Raw genomic sequence first — 19,991 nt, 5'->3', positions numbered from 1 at the left:
TGATGCACTTTGTTATATAGCAGAAACTAACTCACCATTGTAAAGCAATTGTACACCAATAAAGATATTTTTTTAAAAAATAAATAAAAGACAGGGAAGAAAAAAAAATAGTTTAGAACAGTGAGCCCCTCTTTGGAGTTAGGGATTGGTGGGAAAATCTCCCCCCGCCCAAGTCTAAGTTTCCAGAAGCCAGCCAAGGGCCAACCTTTTAAGTAGGAATTTCTAAGGACAGGTTTGCTATGGTAACTCCTCTGCACAGGTAACCATGGCTATTTCCAGATGGTAGACTTTGGCGTAAAGATTAAGTTTTCGTCTCCTGTGCAGTTTGTTATATAAATGTTCCAATAGGCATATATAATTTCTATAAAAAATAAAGACATTATACTGTTTGAAAAACAACCCAAACTGCCAGTTGTATCTTTCAAAGAAGGCATCTTAATACTAAGTATGCATGAAATAGGAAAAAGCTTTCTCGGTTCAAATGTTTCTAATTTATGCTTGGAAATGAAATTATAATTTGCTTGGAAACTCAGTTACACATCCTAATTTATTAAATGTGATTACAGTTAATTTGGTTCCCAGGCAAACTGTAGACCTTGGCCATGAATACTGTAAAATTAGGAGAAAATCAGAAACATGTACTTGAAAATAGTCACTTTCCTATGAGTACATGCCCCTTTTGCTAAATTAGAGTCATCTTTACGTGTGTTTATCTCAGCTTCCTGTTCCTCGGCTTTTCTATTTATTTTGAAGGCAAATGTGACACACTGTATGAGGGTATCAAGGGTCAAATTCTCCGCTGGGAGCATGACTCCAGAATCATATTGGAAGATCTTTGGAAGATCGCCAGGCACAAAAATAATTCCAAAGATTCAAAATTTTCTAGAGAATCAGGGACAGTTAGGACACTTGATAAACCACCATTTCCTTCTCTCCCTTTTGTCCTGCATTTTGTTTCCAGGAGCTACCAGGCATGTCTATGAATAATTGGCGCCCTGAAGCCTTTATATACTGACTCAGAAGCCAAACTGGCATTCTAGGTGCTAGGAATCTACTGGTGGACAGAAGAAAAGCATGACAGTTATGCCGCCCTATGCTTACAGTTTATGTCTCTCCTAACAAACAGGTGACACCATTAAGCAGTTTCATTTGTATTAAAATAGAGGTAGACACAGGAGGTAATGCGGGTACACGCACGTGAGGTCAAAAGAGGAGGAGACAAGGAGAAAGCTTTGAAGATAAGCTGTCAACACGTAGCATGAGTTAAATGGGTAAGTGTGCTGTGGAAGGGCAGAGGACTATTCTAGAAGGAAAGAATGACAAATACGAGGGCAGAAGCAAATACAGGGTACTGCATTCACGGCATGGCAAATACATCAGTAAGGCAGGAGCTGCATGCTCTGGTGACAGCATTAGTCCTGCAAGTCTCGGTTTCTTCAAATGTAAAAGGGGAATAACGATAATACTTATTGTGTACTATTACCCCAAGCATTGAAGTATATTAAACACTTGGCACAGGTTCTGCCACACAGTCATGCTGAAATTAGTGCTAGCCCCGAAAAGAAGGATTAGAGTTTTAAAACATCATTCTAGAAATTCTACAAAAAAAAAAGAGAAGGATTAGAGTTTTAAAACATCATTCTAGAAATTCTACAAAAAAAAAAAAAAAAAACGAAAACAAACAAACAAAAAACAGGTCTTCCCCGGTGGTGGCATTGGTTGCGAGTCCGCCTGCCGATGCAGGGGACGCGGGTTCGTACCCCGGTCCGGGAGGATCCCACGTGCCGCGGAGCGGCTGGGCCCGAGAACCGTGGCCGCTGAGCCTGCGCATCCGGCGCCTGTGCTCCGCAACGGGAGAGGCCACAACAGTGAGAGGCCCGCGTACCGCAAAAAAACAAAAAAACAAACAGCAACAACCAAAAAAAAAACAATGAGAAAGACAAGAGGTTAATTATAGATTACCTAAAATCCTCATATGAAAAATTTCTTTTGAGGAGGAATAAATTGTCAAGTTGTTAAAGGTACATATTTACTCTGATTTGTAGTTTTAAGTTTCTAACATGTTTCCATCTCAGAGAATTTTGCAAATACTGTCCCATCCGAGTTACAAGCAAAATTACACTTCAGAAAAGAGATACACTTTCACAGTCTCAGAAATTATAAAAGGTCTGTACCCCCAATTCCAATGTCATCTGGCGGGGTCATTCCCCGCACAAACACCAAGCAATTCTCAGGCCCCCCCTGGGTGTTTACGCGACTCAACTCAGTTCTGACACTGTCTTCCTGGAGACGGCGTCAGACCCCACAGGTCACGGGCTCAGTCCTACAGGACGACGTCCCCAACTGCCTCTGCACCGGCCAGCTCCAAGTTCAGCTTGTCGCCTGCGCTTCTGACCAAAGGGCCACGGACTGGAGGTTCCCACAAGCCCCGCTCAGGTTCAGTTAGTTTGCTAGAGTGCCTCAGAGAAATCAGAGAATCACTTTACCTGCTGTATTACCAGCTTCTTTCAAGAGAATGTAACGCGGGAGCAGCCAAATGGAAGCCGCGCACAGGGCACGGTACGGGGAAAGGACACAAGACACTTTTCCCAAATCTCCACGTGCTCACCCACCAGGAAGTTCTCTGCACCCAGTCCTCCGGGGGGGGGTTTGATGGAGGCCTCATTACTTGGGCATGACTGATTAGCTCATGAGCCGCTGAGGACTGAAGTCAACCTCCAGCTCTTCCCTCCTTCCCTGAAGTCAGAGGGAGGAAAGGTCCAGCCCCTAATTACAGGGTTTTTCCACTGGCAACCAGCCCCCTGTGAGCAGGTGCTTTGCAACGGCCACCGCATTCAAGCAGCAAAAGACACCTTGTGGGAGCTCTCTCACCACGTAGGACATTCCCAAGGACCTCTGTGCCAAGAAGGGGGTCGAAGACCAAATGCATCTATCTCTTCTTATAAATCGCAGGATCCCAGAAATCTTCCTTGAAATTTCTCTTCCTTTGTTTATACACCACTATATGGATAGCATACTTTTATTTTTTTTAATTTTTTTTTGTTTTTATTGTTTGTTTTTGTTTGTTTGTTTGTTTTTTGCAGTACGCGGGCCTCTCTCACTGCTGTGGCGTCTCCCGTTGCAGAGCACAGGCTCCGGACGCGCAGGCTCAGTAGTTGTGGCTCACGGGCCCAGCCGCTCCACGGCACGTGGGATCTTCCCGGACCGGGGCACGAACCCGCGTCCCCCGCATCGGCAGGCGGACTCTCAACCACTGCGCCACCAGGGAAGCCCGGATAGCATACTTTTAGACTGATTGTACCATCGCAAAGTGAACTAGAAATTAATGTGAATAGAATGTTCTTTCCTCATTATAATATGCAAGGGAAATTACAAATACCACAGGTTAGCAAAAGAGTTCTCAGCAGAAGTGACTTTTGCCCCACAGAGAGTACTATAAGGCAAGGCCTGGAGACAGTTTTTGGTCCTTACAAGCGGGAGGGGAGGGCTCCTGGCATCCAGTGAGGGGTGGAGCCCAGGAATGCTGCTACAGTGCACAGGACAGCCTCATGGCAAAGAAGCATTTAACCAAAAATGTCAACAGTGTCGGAGTTCAAAGACTCTGGATTAGAGCAATATATTGATTCAGGAGCCAGGAAAGCACAAAGGTGAAAGGGAGATAAGTTTCCATCACTCTCTGGAGAAGTCCAGAATCCTCTGTAGGAGACAGACACTGAAACAACAAAACCACGATGTCCTAAGCACTGTAACGGACGTGTACAAATGCAGTGAGAACGCCTGGCAGCACAGATTCAGAAAACCTCTCGACAGCGTCCGGCAGGGTGTCACACGACAGGGACAGAGAGAATGAAGTCACAGCTGCTACGCCCGCTCTGCCTTTCAGGAGCGAGAAAATGTAGATAACCGTATCAGTTAACACACACAGGAGAGACATTAGCTCCCGGGAAGGCCAAAGAAGGCGCTCAGAAGATGTGGCAGCTGTCTTAAATTAAGACAGGCAGGAGTGAAGAGGACCGCTTGAATGTCAACGTTTTTTCAGCCTTGAAGAATCAATTGGGGCTTCCCTGGTGGCGCAGCGGTTGAGAGCCCGCCTGCCGATGCGGGGGACGCGGGTTCGTGCCCGGGTCCGGGAAGATCCCACATGCCGCGGAGCGGCTGGGCCCGTGAGCCTTGGCCGCTGAGCCTGTGCGTCCGGAGCCTGTGCTCTGCAACGGGAGAAGCCACAGCGGTGAGAGGCCCGCGTACCAGGAAAAAAAAAAAAGAATCAATTGTGCAAAACCAGAGTAGTCAGAGCACAGTCGGGAGGGCTTCAATTCACTTGGTGTATTTGGCAAAAATCCTCTCCCTATGCCTGTTGAGGAATGCGGGAACTGACCTTCTGGAAACAACCATAAAACTGGACAGAATATGTGTAACAGCAGACAATGGCCAACAGCTAGCACAGGGCTGTACGCCCTGAGAGGGCACACAGATGAGGTGAGCCCGGAGAGGGCCGTTAACGCGTGGCCGGGGGTAGGTTCAAGTCCACAGTGCAAGGAGGGGTGGCCCCAAGGTGTCCTGCAGCTTTTCTGAGTCGAGCAGAAAGAGATCAAAGTTTGAGGAGGCTGAAACGAGTGGGTCTTGCGGGCAAAAAATCAGGAAGGATAGAACTAGGCAAAGAGAAACCCAGACAGCTGTGAGGGACCCCTCAAGTTTTGGGCTGAATACTGCCTTCTTTTAACATTCTTTTTTTTTGTTTTTTTTTTTTAATCTTCTTTTCCATGATGGTTTATCCCAGGACACTGAACAGGGTTCCCTGTGCTCTACAGTAGGACCTTGTTGTTTATCCATCCTACATGTAAAAGCTTACATCTGCTACCCCAAACTCCCACTCCACCCCTCCCCCAACCCCCTCCCCCTTGGCTACCACAAGTCTGTTCTCTATGTCCATTAAGTCTGTTTCTTGAACATGCATGAGGTGAAAGCACACGAGACCCGGGAAGGAACAGACAGAAAGCACTAGAGCAAGCAATTCCTGGAGTTCTAAGGAGGATAATACCTCACGTTGTAACCGTCAGAGCAGAAAGGATACATAATACACAGGGCATCGGATAGAGTCCTCAGAAAAATATCACTATAGTAATGGGTACAAATTAGCCCTAGACTAAAGGCTGCTCTGAATCTGCCCTAAGAAAGTTTAAAAGCAAGTCTCTACAAAAGCAAACTGATCTCAAGTAACTACATGCCAGAACAATCGAATGCTTTTTACAAATTCAGCAAAATTCAGAACACGAAAATCTGACATCCAATCAAAAATCATCAGGCATGCTGGACTTCCCTGGTGGTGCAGTGGTTAAGAATCCGCCTGCCAGTGCAGGGGACATGGGTTCGATCCCTGGCCTGGGAAGATCCCACATGCCGTGGAGCAACTAAGTCCGTGCACCAAAACCACTGAAACCACGTGCCACATTTACTGAAGCCCACGTGCCTAGAGCCTGTGGTCCGCGACAAGAGAAGCCACCGCAATGAGAAGCCCGCGCACAGCAATGAAGAGTAGCCCCTGCTCGCCGCAACTAGAGAAAAGCCCGTGCGCAGCAATGAAGACCCAATGCAGCCAAAAATTAATTATTTTTTAAAAAGTATTTTAAAGAAAAAAAAATCATCAGGCATGCAAAGAAGCAGGAAACTATGACACACAACCAAAAGGGAAACAGAGAATCTACACAACACAGCCAGAAACAACACAGGTGATGTAATTAGCAGGAAAGGACATTTATCGATAAAAGGATATTATAAATATGCTCTATATGCCCAGGAATGTGGAAGAAAACACGGACACAGACAGGAAGGGAACAGAAGATGCAGGAAAGACCTGCATGGAACTTCCAGAAGTAAAAATGAAGAAACAAAAGCATGCCAGAGAGGATTTAAAAAGTGTCAGACACTGTAGAAGAAAAGATGACTTGATGGGAACTTGAAGACACCATGATAAAAACTATCAAAATGAGGCAGACAGCGGGGAGAGAAAATGAGCAAAGAACATGATCAGAGACTGACTCACCCAGGAGACCACATAAAGTCTGTCATGGATATTTAGGGCCCCAGAAGACAGGACACAGAGGATGGAGCAGAAAAAAAATTGGCCCATATGTTTAAAATCTGCTTAAAATTATAAGCCCACAATTAGAAGAAACTTAGTGACCCCAAACAGAAGACACATAAAGCCCACCCCATCAAGGTATACCATAATCATATTAAAACTAGACATAGAAACACTTAAAAGCAGAGAGAGATATAAAAAGATTCTTTATAAACAGTTGAAAAACAAAAAGAAATGTCGGAGATTTTTTAGAAAATATACAAAAGAAAATGAAAAGATTTTTAAACAACTAATTTTTAAAAAATTGCTAACTGGAAATTCTTTACCCAGTGAAACGCCTTTCGTCTGGGGACAGAGACAAACCGACAATTATAATTCTGCATTTTGAACGATAAAAGTGTGAGGGATTGATTTCTTTATGTATGTATGTATAGCCGCATTGTGTCTTCATTGCTGCGCGCGGCCTGTTCTCTAGTTGCGGCGAGCGGGGCGGGGGCTACTCTCCGTTGCGGTGCGCGGGCTTCTCATTGCGGTGGCTTCTCTTGTTGCGGAGCAGGGGCTCTAGGCGCGTGGGCTCAGTAGTCGTGGCTCGCGGGCTCAGTGGCTTCACGGCATGTGGGATCTTCCTAAGCACTGCACCACCAGGGAAGCCCTTCCACTTTTAAAAACCATTTTCATCTGTTTCTTTTCAATCATTAACAGCCATTGCACATTTTCTCTCTATAGAATATGCCACGGAAGAAATCACAAGACTTCATCAGTGGGCACCTAAAAGGGAGAGCTTATAGGGAACCCCGCTATCAAAGAAGGGGCATCCACGCGCTTGCTAATCCTTCACGCAGCAGCATCAGAACTGCTGGGGAAACGCAGGCCCTCGTGCCGAGAGCCCACGCCTGCTACGACAGAATCGGCTCTGCAGCAAGACTCCAGGTGATGTGTGGGAAGGACCAAGTCTGGAAAGCGCTGCTCCGGACCCGGGAAGCTGCAGCTGGCGTCTGCAGAAGCTGAGTCCCTCCATCTCTGCTCTGAAACTTGATTCAAGCCTAGTCTCCGACTCCGGAAATCTGGGCTTTTCCCGCCACGAATCTCCCACTTCGCACTCCGATGACAGCCATTTCCCCTCGGCTCGTAAATGTGTTCCAGTCTTCTCAAGGTCAAAACACAAAACCCATTTCCCCCAAATCAAAGCCCCGGACCCAGCCACTCGCCTCTCCTCTTTCCCACCCAGGCGGTCTTAGGAAGGAACTTAACCTTGAGGACAGAGTGGTGTGTGCATCTGTTGTACATTTCCTCCCGTACGTTTACTGTTCAAGTGGGACCTTTTAAGGCTGTCTTCTGCTAAGCCATCATAGAATTCCAAAGGGGCGACCCGGGCCTCCGCCTTCATAATAAAAAGAGCTACTATTTATCCAATGTCTGTTATGTTCAGGCACTGTTTAAGTGCTTTACATGCATCTTTGATTTCTTACTTAAATTAGATGCTTTTGTAATTTCTATGCTATTCCCGTGGCTCCGTGTGTAGCTACCTGGCTAGTCCCTCTCTTCAGACAGGATAGGTCTTTAAATCATTCCAAATGGCCTCCAGTCTCAGCCTCTTAGAAATTTTCAAAACTCATCGGTTCTGCTCAAGAGTCTCATGGTATACATCCCAGCAACACATAAAAATTCAATGAAAAGTGAGCCTCACTGTTCAAAAAAATGAAAAGAACAAAAAGAAAAAAGGCTGCATTCCATGGAGAACACGTTCCACCCAGTGAATCACTTACTGAACGACCATAAAAAGTCATTCAATATTCTTGATATCCTCATTTTCCAGGACTGTGAAATTTGATCTAATAAGGACAGCTTCCTTTCTAAGATGACGGTAAAGGAAATCTCATAACGATTATTAAAAATCTTCAGCATTCCTGGAAACGTTTCGATTCCATGACTCCCACCGTCACTAAGTGGAAAAGAAAACTTGGACCAAATCTGCACCTCGACCAAAGATCACAATCCAGACTGGATCATTAACACTTTTCTTTACTATAAAAGTATAAAAGGTAAGTGTTTATCATTTGTAAAAAAATAAAAGTTTATTCATTACAGCGATAAAAGCTAACGCTTTTGGGCAATGTGCTACGTGCCGGGCACCCCAGGCTCCATCACTCTCAGCTAATCACCCCATTTCACGGAGAAAAGGGAAGTGCTGAGAAGGACACTGCCACGAATGCCCCTTCACACCCGCCTATACGCCGGAAGCCGGTCCGCGTGCTCTCATTCGCTACCTCGTCCCGTGACAGGGAGGCACGGTCCTGTTCTCCCACGTCAAATCTTCCTCACGGGGTGCAGTGGACGCCGCCGCCGCTTCAGGTCACGTGCCTCTGCAGTTCTCCCCTGTCCTCCAGCACCAAACACCCTCTCTCATCAGGACGGCTCCCATCCGCTTAGACCACGGGATGATTTCTTCACCCCAAACGTGACGTAATGTGGGGTTACCCTGCTCACCCCTTCACCCACAAGCTTCCACAGCGACCCATGCTCTCTGAAATGTTCTCATCCCCCCTCCCCTCTCCGTCTCTCCCTACCACGCCTCTGCAACGCATCCATCGGGCCTTCCCTGCGGCCACCCGCTGGCTCTGCACTTGTCAAGGTCGACCGTGACCTGTGCATCACGGTATCCAGTGACCAATCGATTTTCAGACCTCCACAGTCTTGCAGACGCAACGGATCGCCTCTTCCTTCTTGAAAAGCGGTTGCCATGTGTCCTCTAGAACTCCACCCTCGCGTGGACCTTCTCCCATCTTAACGGCCCCCGTCAGTCCACCTGCCGGCTCTTCCTTGGCTCCCACCCCTCTTATACTGCTGTGATGCAGGACATATAACCTATGAAGCTCTTGTCCTCCCACCACTTCATCCGGCTTCATGACTTTAAATACCATCTATCACCCATGACATCTGTAAGTCCAGCCTGATCTCTCAACTCCAGACTCATGTACCTAGGTGCCCATGACACGTGGAGGTCTGATTTACATCTCAGACCCAGCAGGCTCAACACCAAGCCTCTGGCCATCCTTTCTCGCCACCTCCCCCACAAAACCCGTGCCTCTCACACACCCCACATGTCGGTATCTGCTCAAGGTCACGCCGGCTCCCTCCCCCGGCTGTTCGTGACAAAGACCCCACCATTACCACCCACGCTTCATTCCCCCGATTTGGCCTGTGCAAGCTGCCATCAGAGTCTGTCAGCTCTACCTCACTTCTGCCCGCCTCGACCACTGCCACCCGGGACTAAGCCACCGACACCTCTCCTCTGCTCAAGCACTCATACTGCACAGGTAAGAGGAACCTTCTTGCCCACCAGTCATACACCTCAAGAGCCATCCTGGTGCCCCCGCCCCCGCCCCCCCACATATGAACAACTCCCCTAAAGGGAGGACTCAGGAGCCGTCCTATAATGTAAAATATTATAGGGAAATAATTCCAACACAGCAAAACTTTTAAATAAAAATGGAGTCCATCTTGTATCCTGGACCTTAATTTAACGGACTCAGAACGATTCACTAATTGACTTTTCATAAGACTCGAGGTGAGTGTATCATGACTCCCACGGTGTGGCACCCAAAGCCAGCTTTATTTTATTACGCTCTGGTATATCCCCAACCCCCAAGAAAGAAAAGACACGACTGCGTTCAAGAAACAGCACCAAGGTCCATCTCCCCTTATCCCTTCACAAGGAAACTCTAGTCAGGTCAGCTGTTGTTCTGGTACACTAAAGCAAAAGATTGCTAACTTGTCTTAAATTCTACGTGCTGGTCCTTCCCCCGGCACGCAAACATCTGGGGCAGATTACATCCTTTTCCCGTTTAGCTCTCATCAGCTTCTTTCAGTACCTTTAACTCTTGTAGAGACATTCCCAGACAGGTGATGGCTCTGCCTGAGTTCCTGAAGCGATGCATTCACTTAATACCCTAGATTTGACGACGTAACACTGGGGTGTGGAGCCGCAGGTGGAGGACAAGTTTTGACAGCGCGAAGAGGAGTGTGTGATACATCTGAACGCCTCAGCTTCGAGGTGTCCTTCCAGTCACGCTGGGACATCCCACGGCCAAAGAGACCCTGAAGTAGTAAGGAGCCTTGTTCTTCCTTCAATTCCTTGAAGTACCTCTGACTAACTATGATTCTGCATAATCCAAACTTCCTTCTCATTTGAGAGTCAGCCTGTTCACACGCAAATCGTTGGACCAACAATTTTACATAAGAGAGAGGCTCATTCGTGGAGCAGGGGTAGACAGAGGTGTCTGGGATGGAGGACGGGAAAGAAACGCAACGGGAAGGCACAGCCCCCCGATTGTAGATCTTATTCCTCTGCCTCTGAACCGTGTCATCTTGGGCCAATAAAACCATTTTCTCCTTGTGTGCTGGTTTCACTGTCCATAAAGTTCGCCTAGTAAAATTCGGACCTAACTTCTAAGAATTGCTATGAAATCAAATGGAATAATATGGGAAAATATTTTGAAAACCAAAAAGCACGAAGAAATGAATCAATAATGCTATCTGTGGCAGAGTGAAAACCTCTTTTTTTATTCCTAATTTCATCCTGGCCAGGACTGAATCGATGAGAATCCAGGCTGATCGAATGACAAGTTCAATATCAACAATGGATGCTTCCCTCACTGACTGACCCCTGATGCAAGTGAGGTCTCAGCTTTCCGTGACCCCTAGTGCACATTTCATATGGCCAAGGTTGATATCTCAGCTGACATCCTACTAGGGTGGGGATATTATGAAGTCAAAAACATCAGAATTAAAGATGGGAGGTGTTTCGTCAGCAAGAAGCCCATTCATAAATGACCATGTATCAGGCGTCATCAAAACTAAGACAACAGGGGCCTTCCCTGATGGCACAGTGGTTAAGAATCCGCCTGCCAGTGTAGGGGACACAGGTTCGAGCCCTGGTCCGGGAAGATTCCTCATGCCGCGGAGCAACTAAGCCCATGTGCCGTAACTACTGAGCCTGTGCTCTAGAGCCTGTGAGCCACAATTACTGAAGCCCGTGCGCCTAGAGCCTGTGCTCCACAACAAGAAAAGCCACCGCAATGAGAAGCCCGCGCACCGCAAGAGAGTAACCCCCGCTCGCCACAACTAGGGAAAGCCTGCGCGCAGCAATGAAGACCCAACACAGCCAAAAATAAATATTTATTTTTTTAAAAAAAGAACGAAACTAAGACAACAACAGCTGTAACACACGTGACTATTTTATATACCGTTAACAAGGAAAAAGGACATGTTCATTTATAATTCAAGATTCCGTCAGTTGTAAGAAAAGTACATTTAAACATGGGAAAACATGCATTTTATGACTAGTACGAAAAATTATAATAGTTTATCATGTTTCTTAAGATTTTATAAAAGTAAGAGGAAGGGGCTAATGGTTAGTTAATAAACTAAAGCAATGAAGCACAGTCTATCTATGTCTCTATCGTGGAAAATAACACGTTTCATAAAAGGACACATGAGAAATCATCCCTTATGATTCGCATCTAGGCTTGAGAGACATCCATAGCCTTGGGCTGTCATTTATCCCAAACATTAAAAGGTGAACTGAGTGTCCTAATACTCTGTAAGTAAATTTTCTGTAAGCTACATCAGGATCCCAAAGGGTTCTTGAGACAAGATGTTTACCTTAATTTGCCCCCAAAGATTCACACTGGAGACATTCCCAATGAATGCTGATGGTGACTTTTGTCAGAGTTCATACGTTATCCAAAAGCAGAAAACATATTCTGGAGTGAACCCCTATGATGAGTTAATAAATGTGAAAAATTAAAAAAAAAAAAAAAGATTCCTGTTCTAATATACTTAACTATGTCATTAAAAAAAATAATATTTTTAAATCTGCCATCAGCCTGAAAAAGTAGCAAAAGTAGAAGTGTATAGATAATCATATGAGAAGTTAAAGAGGTGAATACATGAGGAGGCCATGAATGAATTCTAGGTATGTTATTATTAACACGCCCCCGAAAGTCTTTTCCACAGAGCACAACTTTATGACTAAAATTACCAAGAAAATACTTCATGTTTAGAAATTGGTGCTGGTGATACAGACGAAGCAATCACGACAGTCTGAGTGGGTAGGTAGGTTGTGTGATATCATCATGACTGTGGTTCTCCTTCTTAGAGCAGGAGCTGGAACACGCTTTCTGTGAAGGGCCAGACTTCCTGTAAAGTTTCCACTTTGTGGACCACAGGATGTATCACAACTACCCAACTCTGCTGTTGTTAACACAAAAGCAGCCATGCATGATATATTAAAAAAAAAAAAAAAAAACTGGTTTGGCCAAGTTCCAATAAAACTCTACTTACAAAAACAAGAGGCAGACCAGTTTTGCTCTGGCCGGTGTGGTCTGTAAGCTCATGCCTTAGAAGATAAAGCTCAGACCATCTTCCAAATATACACATTAGGCCAAATATATCTAATAGTCTAGCTGTTCCTGTTGGAGAAGAATAAATCCTGGAGTCCTTCTGGGTCCGAACTCTTCCAAAGGGGAAGCTCGGGTTCCTGACAATAGGGAACTTGTATGCACGCTCAATACATAATGTGATAACCCGGGGGGATGGACGGGTCTGTCTCAAGGCATGACTATAGCCTTAAAAATACTGAAACAGGGACGAGTCCTTTCAGGAGTCAGTCTGTTTAAGCAAAAGAGTCAGACATTTTACTGCAAAATAAAACAGAAGCCGAAGAACGCAGAGAGAGATAAGAACAGTCAAAGCAACTAAAATTGAACGTTAAGGCTCTGAGTCATTGGGACCAGTGAGCTGAGGTCTCTCCACAAAGCTCCTCACATTAACTGGCCTCTGTTTTCCCCACCTTTCAAGTTTCAATTAACCTTTCTGCCACAGCAGATCACAATTTGTGCACACGAGTCCAATTTAATAAACTGATGTGGTTCAGAAGTCCTCATGGTTATTTCAGAGAGAAGGGCAATTACAGAAGCCCACAATCACATCTGGAATTTCAGGGAGAAAGCTTTCAATTATTATCTCCCTTCTCAGGGATCAGATGTAAAACTATCAACACAGAGTCAGTAATATTAAGGGATAATGTGTTTACCAAGCAAACAGCAGGGCACATCTGTTCCTCTAGACTCTACAGCAGCATATATACGTACAGATTGTGTACAGAATAGAATACAAAATAAAGTAGGAGTGCACGTTACAGAATGTAGGAGACACAGGGATGGCCTTACTCCCCTTGTCTTTGCAGATTCATAAGTTTGCTTATTGCCTGTTTGTTTCCATTTCTGATCAATCTTCTCTGTTCTATGTCTCAAGGGACCTGAATCCCTCCACAGCCTAGAATGAGCCCCACCGAGTCATGACCTGTGCTGGTGTAATCACCTCCGTGTGTGTACGTGTGTGCATGTGTGTGTGTGCGCGTGTGCGTGTGTGTCTGCTTCTAACCAACAGAATATGGCCAAGGTGAAGCACTGTCACTCCTGAGATTATGTTGTGTTATATAAAATTCCGTCTCAGCAGACTGGAAATCAGGATTCTGGCCTTAAAGAAGTACATAGCTGTTTTGTGACCTGCCAATGAAGGGGGCCACACGGGGAGGGACCACAGGCAACTTCTAGGAGCTAAGAGTGCACTCCGGCCAAGAGTCATCAAGGAAACAGGACCTCAGTCCTACAACTGCAAGGAAAAGAACGCTGCCGACAACTGCAAGGAGCTTAGAAGCAGATTCTCCTACAATCGAGCTCCCAGATGAGAACGCAGCCCAGCCGACACCTTGACCACAGAGTTGACAGACCCTGGGCGGAGAATGCAGTTAAGCTGTGCCCAGACTCCTGACCCAAAGAAACTGTGTGTTGTGTTCGGCCACTAAGTTTGGGGGTAATTTTTTATGCAGGAAGAGGTAAGTAATATAAAGAAACATTCATGTGAATGGCAGGAAAGCATGTTTCCTGGAAAAGTTTGGATCGGATCCCTAGAGAAGCCTCAAGATATTTTGGAAAACCTGAAGTGTAATATGTCAGCTCCCTTGAGGGAGGGCGGAAGCCATGACTGATGTTCCTCTGCATCATCTCCAACATCCACAAAAGACAAGATACAAAAAGACATGGGAGGGCTTCCCCGGTGGCGCAGTGGTCGCGAGTCCGCCTGCCGATGCAGGGGACGCGGGTTCGCGCCCTGGTCCCGGAGGATCCCACGTGCCGCAGAGCGGCTGGGCCCGTGAGCCGTGGCCGCTGAGCCTGCGCGTCCGGAGCCTGTGCTCCGCAACGGGAGAGGCCACAGCAGTGACAGGCCCGCGTACTGCAAAAAAAAAAAAAAAAAAAAAAAAGACATGGGAGAGTTCTTCTATTTGATTTGACACTAAATCATTAGCTTAGCTGTGTGTGTCAGTAGCACAGCAACTGGCTGTATAACTTCAAATATCTGCCAGTCCCATGTATTATTTGAAGCATTTTAAAGTTCACTACTACAAAATGCTTCCAAAGACTTCACTTATGGTGAAATCCTCAGCCCCCAGGTACTTCTGGCAACAGACGCCATTATGTAAGAGTTTGCAAATCACCCGTATTCCAGCCAGTCACAAAATGCTGAGTAGAAACTTTTGGAGCAAAATAAAACTGAGATTAGGAAGATCACGTTAGCAGTTGAGAAACACTTCCATTCTAGTTTTCCGAAACAACACTAAACACTTTTCTAAAATAACCCTGTAACACGGTGAGTCCCTGTAACTGTCCAAGGGGAATCCAGGCACAGCAGCACATGGACATGGGGAGAGGAGTGAGGGAGCTGAGAGCCAGTCTTGCCACCCGCAGTGGGTGAGCGATGTGACTTGATAATTCCCAGCTCCCCAGGTCTCCACGCTTCCACACACAGCTCTGTGGACTTACAGTGTGCCCTGCTTCTCTCCATGCTTAACGGGAAGGTCAGCCGGTATCAGGACTGAGGATGTATTTCACGCACCTTAAAACTGATGGAGCTGGGGCTTCCTTGGTGGCTCAGTGGTTAAAAATCCGCCTGCCGACGCAGGGGACACAGGTTCGAGCCCTGGTCCGGGAAGATCCCACATGCTGCGGAACACCTAAGACTGTGTGCCACAGCTACCGAGCCCACAAGCCACAACTACTGAAGCCCGCGCGCCGCAACAAAGAGTAGCCCCCGTTCACCACAACTAGACAAAGCCCGCGTGCAGCGACAAAGACCCAGTGCGGCCAAAAATAAATAAATTAATTAATTAAAAACAAACAAACAAACAAAAAAACTGATGGAGCTGTTATGAGCCCAGGTCCACAGGCGTGTTTGCAGAACGGAATCCGTGTGCCCTCCGAGGCGAAAGGCAGGCAGCAGCACCCCCTTGGCAGCTCCCGCGCGGGGCGGGACCTGACCTCCGCGTCTGTTTGGAGGAGCTCAGAAGCGCCCTATGAGCCCCAGTCCCACTCAGACAAGCCGTGCGGCGTGGTTTCCCCCTGACGCCGCACGGGCGTGGCCTCTGCCGTCCCTCGCCGCCACCCTCCACGGGAGTGGACTCCTGCAGCTCTTGTGCTCACGGCCCTTGTGGGCTTTCCGACGGCTCTTACTCTGAGCGGCCACCGTGCCGTCGGCCTGGCTGCTTCACAGCAGGTCCCTGGGTGCCTGGTTTGCCCGGGAGGAGACAGAGCAGCCAAGCAGCGCTCTCCCTCTTCAGCACAGCTGAAGATTTTAGACAGCGGTTGTCTGGGACAGCCACGCTCTGTCGTCTACCTGAGAGCACGGGGCAAGTCAGGTGCCCTCCACACGGGAAAACGTGGGCAAAGCCTCAGCCCAGAGTATGGGCGGCCCAGACGGTGAACAGTGCGGTGAAAGTCTCTGAGCAAACCCCCCCCCCCACTAATAAAGTGGCGGCTTCCTCCACAAGGCATGAGGAGCCTCAGGCCGAGAATCAGCCAGAGAAGAGCCACAGCGGGAGGTGGGCGGAGGGCGACGGCTTGCACCTTTCTTCAGCGCTGATGGAAAACGGTTTCACTGTCTGATTAACTAATAATGGAGGAAGGAGGGGGTGGCCAGGTGTTAAGAAGTCTCGGGGATTTTTTTAATGTGAATTTACACACACATGCACACACACACACACACACACCTAAAGGAAAGTGAACTTCCCCAGCCACAGAAGAACACGATGCCCTCCCATGCCAAGGACCCACTGGTACGTGGTCAGCCTGCCACCGTGTCCCGAGTCTCCGTGGCTGTGTACGGGGCTTCTTACCTCACAGAAGCTCTGGCACTGCTGCTTCCGCAGGTCCCAGGACACCTTGCAGGGCTCCAGGCACTAGGAGAGATGAACAGCGAAATCCAATCAGTAAACACGGGAAAGAAACGAAGCCCCAAAGGGAAGGACCCACCTGTGCACACTCCTGACTTTTCAGGGCCTACTTTTCCTCGTGACTTTAGGAAAGCCAATTAATCAGCAGCTCACCTTGACCGTGCCTATCACAGGAATCAGAGCAAGTGCCTCATGACCGAGCAGGGACAGAAAGACATAACGTTTCCACACGATCGAAAAAGGAAGGCTGCACGGTCTGGAGGCGACGCGTAGGAGAGGCAGTTATGTTCACTGTCGGGCACAGCAGTTTGGAGATTGATCTTTATTCAGTAAAAAATAGTTTCTAAAGGTTGTTGTTACAGATGCATTTTTTTTCTCATCAACTTTAACAATGACTTGCTCTTAAATTGACAACATAGGGCTATTTTTGAATATTCTTCTGTAAGTGACTGAAGTATTGCATTAAATATATGTATATGTATAATATATGTGTGTGTATATATATCACACCCATTATCGTTAACTTATGTGTTTATCTCAGTGAATCCAGCAGCATTCACATTTATCCAGCTTAATTACTCTATTAAAATGCACTGAACAAACTTGAATATGAGACTCTGCCCTAAGAGCTTCAGAATAAAGGTTGAATACCTATGTATAATGTACACATATGACTTAATAAATCAAAGATAACAGCCAGGATCCACTGTTTAGTAACAATTGTAATAATAAACAATATAGTATTGAAGGAACAAAGTATATATACATGTAAACGTAGGTTTTATATACTACTATATATAATGTATAATCGTAACACTTAAAATATAGTACTATATATACTATCTATATAATATATTGTAATAAATAAGAGATAACAGCCAGGCCTCATGATTGAAATTAAAATCTTACATTCATATGAATGGATACTTGATTCTCAACATTCTATTTTAATGCAAATTTTAATTAGTACAAATTAATCATCTCGTAGAGTTAAATGGCAGTTATCTTAAGAGTTCCCATGAGCTCATGATTATTCTATCTGACTTACACTGTTGATAAATTTTCCAGTTGATATCAAAGTTCTCAGTTAAATTTCAGACATATATAATGTAGAATTCAGAACATACACCTGTCCTATATTTTTCACTTTACTTTCTAGTAACCTCCCTGTTTTAAAGATACAGTTTAAAGATGAACTGGAAGACACTATGGTGAAATTTACTTTGCAAATATCCATGTGGCTACTTTTTTCAATCAAAAATGCATATATGAAAACCAACTACTGACTGTATCAACTGTCAGGCTGTCACAGCACTGCTCTCAAAGTGTGACAAATGACCAGTACTATGAGCATCACCTTGGAGTTCATGGGAAATGCACTAGATGTACAGAGTCAGATCTCTGGGAATGGGAGCCAAGTATCTCTTTTAGCAAGTTCTCCTGAAAATCTTGGTGCTTACGCTAAACTTTAAAAAGCACTAAATAAATAAATAAATAAATGAAATAATAAAAATTAAAGAAAATAAAAAGGACTGCCTTATTGTGGTAAACATTTCCAAATATACATGTGTATCGAATCATCGCACTGTATACTTTATACTTACACAATGTTCTATATGTCACCTATATCTCAATACAGCTGGGGGGAAGAAAGAACTGCTGTAGAATTTGATGAAAACAGAGTCTGTAATGGCTCTTTCTTGGTTCATGTAAGTATCATTTAAAAATCGGTCTACTTCTTGTGAGAATATTCTAGACTTTATATCCTTTAATGTGGCATATGAACAATTCATTTTTCGTTATTATAATTAAAAAAACTTGAGCTCGTCAATGATGCTTTTCCAAGACCTATATAAGCTTGTCCCAAGTCTATTAGTGTTCACCTCTTCCAAGCACGTTCTAAAACAAATGTACAATTTTTCACCAATATAACAATTCTAAAAGAATACCATTTTTCTAATAGCAATGAAATAGTTTAAAACTTGTCTACCTTACGTATTTCATGAGCTCCCTAAAGAGTGAGTTTTGTTTCCTAAAGGTACATCCAATGCCTTACCCATGAGAGCTATCCTTATCTCTTGCAAGACATTGGCTCCTAGACAAAAATCTTTACTGGTCATTTAATAAATATGCTAAGACCTAACTCCTTCTCAAGACTACTTGAAATGAATAAATAGCACTCTTTAAAATACCTTGCAGTTTTTTTCATTTGAAGAAGTGGCCTACAACAGAGCAGCACCGCACCACAAGACCTGGGGGTTTTTCACGGACAGAGGCTCAGCTACTTACAAGTTGAGTCTCTGTCATTTCACTCGGGAAACATCCAACAAGCATTTATTCCATATAAAAACTGTTCAGTGCAACGTGGCTAAAAATGTCTCAGAATAATTACGTGATTCTTGCTTTCTGTCACTGCTGAAAATACAAATTGTGAAAATAAGATATTACATGTATACAGTTGCATTTTCACAACTAGAGACATGCATGAGTGCATTAAAAAAGTCAGTCCTTTGTGAGGTCCATGATTCCAAATTACCATATTTCTGACAACTTGTGGAATAAATGCCTTATGAAAACTAGATATCATTTACAAAAGTGGGCATATTTCTGAAATGCTAACAACAGCAATACGTAATGCACTTGTCTTCTTGTTAATCCAGAATCTCCATCTGTCAAGTCTAGCATTGGTATATGCAATTCATTTAAAGTTCTATTTTAATTGCATGCTTGCCTCATTTCCAGTCACCGCTAATCAGTAGCACCTAAAGATACACCTCGAAATGCTACTAATGACAGCCAGCATTTTCTTTTAGTAATCCTCTGTGAAAACTACCTGACAAGAACAGCCTAGATGTAAACATTTGAGTAAATCTTTGCAGCATAAATTTTCCAAAGCTCTATTTCTTCATGGTGCTACTGGCCAGGTAAAATGATTTCAACAAAAGCCAAAGAGGAAAAAAATGACAGCCATTTATTTCTCTCACACTTTGAACAAGAAGAAAACACTTTCTATTTCTCCAAGTAATAATAATAAAAAAGTACTGCCAAAAAAAGGCAGTCGCAAAACTCTCTTCCATGTGTGAAGGGAGTAGAAGAGAAGTAATACCACAAGCAAACAACTGCAACTCAAAGGGCCATGATCACATACTGCATCAAACTACAAAAACAAACAAACAAAAACAGTAATCAAAGTTAGTATTTTAGCAAGTGGTTTATGCTTTCAAGTTTTAGGGTGATCAACTGTTTGAAATCATTTCCTCCTGCTTCAAGCCCAATGAAGAAAAACTTTACATTTCAGAGAAACTTAAAAAAAAAAAAAAAAAAAAAGGTTGAGCAAGCTAATCACATTGATCTTCATTTGGAACGTAGCTATCAATTTCTTTTTTACTTAATCTAGAAAGATATATTCACAATATCACTTGCTCAGATGATAACTGTATATTAAATTTACATTTTTTTAAGGTACAGTAATAGAGATTGGTTCAAGATGGTGGAGTAAAAGGACGAGTGCTCCCTCCCTCTTGCGACAGCACCAGAATCACAACTAACTGCTGAACAATCATCGACAGGAAGACACTGGAACTCACCAAAAAAGATACCCCACATCCAAAGACAAAGGAG

The 19,991-nt window shown here is 44.9% G+C and overlaps 1 protein-coding gene across 4 annotated transcripts in view; it reads right to left on the bottom strand.

Moving 5' to 3' along the window:
* The window catches only part of ANOS1 (anosmin 1), a 189,807-nt gene that overhangs the window by 63,956 nt on the left and 105,860 nt on the right, over positions 1-19,991 (bottom strand). For all 4 annotated transcript variants that reach the window (XM_059050123.2, XM_067023980.1, XM_067023979.1 and 1 more), the window contains exon 3: positions 16,314-16,376. In XM_059050123.2, the coding sequence (XP_058906106.1) occupies positions 16,314-16,376 (63 nt within the window). The remainder of the gene's footprint in view (positions 1-16,313; positions 16,377-19,991) is intronic.

This window comes from Kogia breviceps, chromosome X, assembly GCF_026419965.1.
Source record: "Kogia breviceps isolate mKogBre1 chromosome X, mKogBre1 haplotype 1, whole genome shotgun sequence".
NCBI classification, from domain to species: Eukaryota; Metazoa; Chordata; class Mammalia; order Artiodactyla; family Physeteridae; genus Kogia; species Kogia breviceps.
The sequence above is the reverse complement of the archived record's forward strand: the minus strand, read 5'-3'. Positions and strand labels throughout refer to the sequence as shown.